The sequence below is a fragment of the Anopheles merus genome, chromosome 3R (genome assembly GCF_017562075.2).
Source record: "Anopheles merus strain MAF chromosome 3R, AmerM5.1, whole genome shotgun sequence".
Taxonomy (NCBI): Eukaryota; Metazoa; Arthropoda; class Insecta; order Diptera; family Culicidae; genus Anopheles; species Anopheles merus.
Genome location: NC_054084.1, coordinates 29,182,385 through 29,188,475, shown reverse-complemented (window position 1 = coordinate 29,188,475; position 6,091 = coordinate 29,182,385). Strand labels below are relative to the sequence as shown.

The window sequence follows — 6,091 nt, the reverse complement described above, 5'->3', positions numbered from 1 at the left end:
TGATATTTATGAAAATATTATTCATTTAATTCCTTGCTGATGATACCTGATTTAAAAAAAAAAACAAAAAATTCAAATAACCTGCTCATTTAACCACTATTAATTTAGTTTTTGATCATTTGTTTAGTGCTATTGACATAATTTGAACTCACAACACATACTCGTGGTTGAATATTTACCATCAACGCTTCAACCAACATCCCATAGTGCGCGATGAAACGGGTTAAGACGTTACCTGTACGCTTGATCGCTCACAGCCACCTCGTCTAGCCCTTCTAGACATGGTGAGTGCCGCTGGTACCGCTTGTTTTCTTATGTTAAGCTTCCCACCGACGAACGCTTCGCTTCGAGTTTATTTAGTACAGACAGCCGGTCAACGAGGCAGTTGCTTATGCGCTGCTCGATCGAGAGCAACAGTACAACGTGTGGCTTTACTCTATCGACAGTAGCCTATCGATACTTTCCTAGTTCAAGTGCAAACTTTACGCCTTTATTGTTCTCGTGTGTGCATAACAGGTTAAAGGTCCATCGGTAGAGCCATCAAGTCGAACTACTTGGTGCGCTTCTGGCTCAGTCAAGCTCCGCCGCGTTACGAGAAAATTGGGTCATTACAGACCTGCGCGCTTACGCAGAACCTGTTTGGAGCAAAAACGCGAAGTTGCTGTTCTCTCCCGTTACGATCATGTCGGAGCTCAGTACGATCTTTCACGGTGTGCTCGTGTTTGTTGTGTTTGCCGCCTACCTACAGTGGCTGATGAAACGATGGCAGCTGAGCCAGATATTTGAGAAGATACCGGGCCCGAAAGCTTACCCGCTCATCGGCACGATGTACTCGTTCATTGGCAAACAGCGGCACGGTGAGTGTTTTGGCGAAACAATGCGGGTATAATATTTTTTTTTTAACACACAAGCGAGAATAATGTGTAACAAACAAATTCAATTTGAAGTTGATTTTTCGAAATACTTCAAAACGTGATTAAGATAAAAGTTTAAGATACTTAGACAATCACTTAAAAACGGCATGATGTTATAAAAAGACATTTTGGTTTTTGTTAATAGTTTTATTCTTACTATCTTTTTACAATTTTCTTCTCATGTTTTTGGATATGCATTTATTTATCATAATATTTAAATGTTAACATGCAATATAAAATAATTTTACTAATTAGTTCTAATTAGTGTGCTTCTTGTGTCTCTGTTTACTTTACGTTGATCTTGTCTCATTTTGTTTTTGGTCATCATTATGTTACAATTCCTAGGCATTACAGAAGGTTACGTTGCTTCTAGCCTTTAGTTTCAGTTAAAGTTTCAGTTTTTTTTCCTATCTATTAGTATTTACGGTCTTTTATTTCCTTTAAGTTGATTACTGTAGCACAAAAGTTTATTTCATGATTATATACAGGAATTCTTACGATTTATTGGTTGGTTCACATAATTTTTTGGTTGGTTCCCATATTTATTAAGTATGTCCCTACGATTTTTCGGCCGTTTCCAAGAAGTTTTTGGTTCAATCGTATTGATATCCAATCGTGCAATACCAATAAATTATAGGGACTGACGGATGAATCGTGGGAAACCCTGTATAATTAGATCAGAATCAAAATATATTAACAGTAAATGACAAATAAAGGCACACAACGTAATAAACCATATCTACATCGAAAGGATATTCCTGCATGTTTCAAAGAAAAGTGTGATATCTTACAGTATAAGAAAAGGGTTGATTAACAGTGTTTTACACGTCAATTATTGTTAGCAGAGACCTGTATAATCTTTATCAGCTCGATGTTCAATTTGACTGTTTTATGTTTTGATCCCAAGCCGACCAATCTACCCATGTAACAGTCATTCAATTAACAGTAACATTAATTACGCTCCCAATCAATCGACAGAAATATTCTACCTGCTAGACGAGCGGACGCGCCGCTATCCAGAAATCCACCGCGTATGGACCGGGCTGACCCCCGAGGTACGCATCAGCAAACCCGAGTACGTCGAGCAGGTAATCGGCTCCAGCAAACACATCGAAAAAGCCACCATGTACCGCTTTCTGCACGATTGGCTCGGCAACGCACTGCTCACCTCCAAAGGTACGTCTACTACTACCGACTACTCACCTCCAAACCACCACAATTGATTGACAATGTGTTATTGTGTTCCTTTTGCACCCATCTGCTGTCTTGTGGGACATTCCGGTACATTCTCAAATCGCGCTCCTTGCCGCGGATGCAACAGGTGAGCGTTGGCATCAGCACCGTAAGCTCATCACACCGACCTTCCACTTCAACATCCTCGACGGCTTCTGCGACGTGTTCGCCGAGAACAGTGAGGAGATGGTGGAATACCTGCGGCCGCACGCCGACACCGGCAAACCGGTCAACGTGTATCCGTTCATCGCGAAAGCGGCTCTGGACATCATTTGCGGTAAGTGCTGGAACACGAGCGGTGGGATCAATCGACTTGGACGCGTTCCAAATCGCCCAAAACGCCCACCCCTCGAGGCACCGGATGATGTACGAGTCCGTGAGCCGGGTCGGATTTTCGGGGGGTTTGTTTCGCGAGACGCTTGTCCACGCTGTCAACATGTGCTTTAATGGATTGTTGTGGTATATTTTCTCTCTCTCTCTCTCTCTCTCTCACTCTATGTTTCCGTGTCTCGATCGCTGGCTTGGTGCGGGATTTGCCTGACGTTTGCGATGATGCGCACCAGAAACGGCCATGGGTGTGAAGGTGAATGCTCAGAGCGAAGGCGAGGAGAACGATTACGTCAAGGCAGTCTGCGAGTAAGTAGCGTTTCCCTTCGGGGAGCGACCTGGCGCTGTTGTTGCTACATGAGTGCTCGATCTTTACTACAACCGGTGTGCATGTACCGGGTGTACCTTGGTCGTGTTATCTGTTACACAGGCTTAGCAGACTGTTTGTGGAGCGTATGGTTCGTCCCTGGTTGCATCTGGACTTTATCTGGCTGCGGTCCCGGTTCGCGGCACGGTACAAGAACGCCCTGGACACTGTGCATAACTACTCTCGCGAGGTATGGTGCAGTTGGAACACGGTGGAATGGTGTTCGGGAATTAATTTCACACTGCTCTCCAACAGGTAATCCGGGACCGAAAGGCAGCACTCGAGTCGGCAAAGAAATCTGCCGGCGCAGAGACAAGCGACGGGGAAGCGTTTGGTGTGAGGAAGCGAATGGCGTTTCTGGATCTGCTGCTGGAAGGCAATCAGGCCCACAACATTATGACCGATGAGGATGTCCGCGAGGAGGTGGATACGTTTATGTTTGAGGTAAGGTGGATCCGGGGAACGGAACATTTATAGTTTTTGGTAGCTAGTGCGTAAATGTTAATTGAGAAGGATCTTTTCGAAAATTGCTGGATTAACGTAAACGATCTGACAATTAATTTCCAGAAAATTTGCCATGTTCAATGTACATCAAACCAAAGAGGTTTAATTTGTAATGTGAATTGCATACATTTAGGCAAAAAAATTGGCTATGCAGTCATTTTTACTTGCTGGTTATGCTGGGTGCCCACTCAAATGCAAACTCAATCTCAATATTCACAATTCATGCGTCACAGTCGTTGCCACTAAATTTTGGCTTTAACTCAGCTATGTTTGTATCTAATACACACATTTTTGATAACTTTTTACAATTTTTTGCCTGCAAGGAATCAACTTTTGTCTCTAAGGCATCAATATTTGACTGTCAGTCAATCGCTTTATTCACAAAATTCAGCTTAATGTCTGACACTGAATGTTCCAAACTGGTGGAATTTAAATAAAGTAGTTGATAACTGTAAAAATAAAATTTAAAATATTTCAATTGTCATGCCAATTTTACAACTTTGAATGAAGGCATGTGGGTTGAGGTGCAAACAATGACATTAAAATCAATTTTATTATTTTTTTTACAAAACAACAACCAAATCAACACCGTTTTTGTTGAGATTTTGTAATGCTAATTAGCAGTTGTTATAAATCGGGTCAAATACCTTAAACATTTATCATGATTCCCACAAGAGAGTTAGAGTCAAAAATTGATGCTTTATAGCTAAAATTTGGCAACAATGACTGCAATAATTACTTGAGTTCATGTGACCAAGATTTGGGTAATTCAAAGTTATTACTTTCCAAGGATTGTTTACCTTTTTTCTCTTTCGTATGTTTGGAAACAGCTTGCTCAAAAGCACACAACAAACATTCCCAAATTCATCCCTTTCTACTATCTCAATACTGTATTACTATACGGATACGATCCGGTGCAAAAGACAGCGATTTATGTTTTGTCGCAATGCCATTTGTTCCATCTGCTGTGTGTTTGGGTACAGCAGCCGTCCGTCAGCCGTCAAGAAACATAATCGAACGAAACTCGTTCCATCGACCCTCAAACGTCAATACCAGCAGCCCCATTGGTTGTCCAATTTTCCAACCAAATACCCCAAAATGTCGAGTCCGGTGCGGGCAAAGATTACCTGGGCGACTACGCTAAATTACACCTCAGCGACTCTCAATCATATCGCACTGGACCGGGCAGAGCCTGATTCAGCACTTTTACTAATGGCTTGTTTTCTGTGTGTTTTGTTTTTTTTTTTTTTTCTGTTCATCCTTCCCCATAACCGATTCGATCGACCTCGGTGCCCTGGCACAACCTGCGCCCGTGCATCGCTAAAGGGACACGACACAACGACAGCTGGCATCAGCTGGGTGCTGTTCCTGCTCGCCCTCCATCCGGACGTGCAGGAGCGGGCGTGCGAGGAGATTGAGTCGATTTTTCCGCCCGGCGACGACCGGCTCGCCACGATGCAGGACCTGAACGAGCTGAAGCTGCTGGAGCGGTGCATCAAGGAGGCGCTCCGGCTGTATCCGTCCGTGTCCTTTTTCGGTCGAACGCTCAGCGAGGACGTCCAGCTCGGCGGGCACCAGGTGCCGGCCCAAACCATCGTGGGCATCCATGCGTACCATGTGCACCGGGATGAAAGGTTGGCCCGAGAATGTCGCCAGCCACCGGCGGCGGCGTGTGTTTCATTGGAGGTTTTTTTTACCTTATTCTTGTTTCCTCCTGGTTTCGTTCTTTTGCGCAGGTTCTATCCCGACCCGGAGAAATTCGATCCCGACCGTTTTCTGCCGGAAAACACGGAAAACCGTCACCCGTACGCGTACATCCCGTTCAGTGCGGGGCCGAGGAACTGCATCGGGCAGAAGTTTGCGCTGCTGGAGGAGAAGAGCATCGTGTCGAGCGTGCTGCGCCGCTACCGGTTGCGGTCGGTTCGGACGCGCGACGAGCAGAAGATTATGCACGAGCTCATCACGCGCCCGAAGGATGGCATCCTGCTGTACCTGGAGTCGCGGCAGAAGAAGGTGGACGCGTAGGGCAGGCCCGTTGGGAGGTTGGTTGTTTATCAAAGCGGGGGTTCTTTTCACTTTTTTAGTTAGTTTCTTAAGGGTTAGGGAAAATACTGAGAGCATTGTGATTTTGGTAATAAAACGGAAGTGTGAAAATTTACTTTTTTCATTGATTAATATAAAAGCGTTTGTATTATTTGTATAATCAGATTGAATTCTAATGTTATTTAACTCAAGTTGAAGGTGGTTTCTTCACTGTTGGAAATTTAATTTTTACACATTCTTTTAAAATAGCATTCTAAATCAGCATTCCAGAGAACATAGAAACCGTTGACAAAATAGTTTCGTGCAACCAATCAAATAATCTTTTAGTCAACTATTCTGAATCATTTGGCATTAAAGTACGATATGTTTTAAAATTATGTTACTGCTTTAAACATTGTTTGAACCAAAACAAAGATTATGATGTACTTGCTCACAGCGCTATTTATTTTAGTTATTAAATTAAAAATAGATCTTTTACAAACCAATATGAAAGAAACTAAAATACTAAAATAATAGGTCCTTAAAACTGAATACAGATTAATGATCACCTGAAGCCCTATCAGCGATGCCTCGTCAAAGTTGCGTACGAGATGATCATACCAAGTCATGGGTGATCGTGACAAAAGTCACAATAATAAAGATTATGTTTTTTTTTTCTATTTCAAAGTGATCTAAAGACGATCACCTCCTAAAATGGGGTAGT

General features: G+C 43.1%; 1 protein-coding gene across 1 annotated transcript; it reads left to right on the top strand.

Annotated features, from left to right (window-relative positions):
- The first annotated feature begins 344 nt into the window (after positions 1-344).
- LOC121597332 (cytochrome P450 4C1-like) lies at positions 345-5,538 on the top strand. Its single transcript, XM_041923011.1, has 8 exons — positions 345-857; positions 1,893-2,090; positions 2,236-2,424; positions 2,711-2,783; positions 2,905-3,031; positions 3,097-3,285; positions 4,672-4,979; positions 5,082-5,538. Exons 1-8 carry the CDS (start codon positions 683-685, stop codon positions 5,368-5,370), a joined length of 1,548 nt encoding a protein of 515 aa, XP_041778945.1. The 5' UTR covers positions 345-682; the 3' UTR covers positions 5,371-5,538.
- Positions 5,539-6,091: the final 553 nt, after the last annotated feature.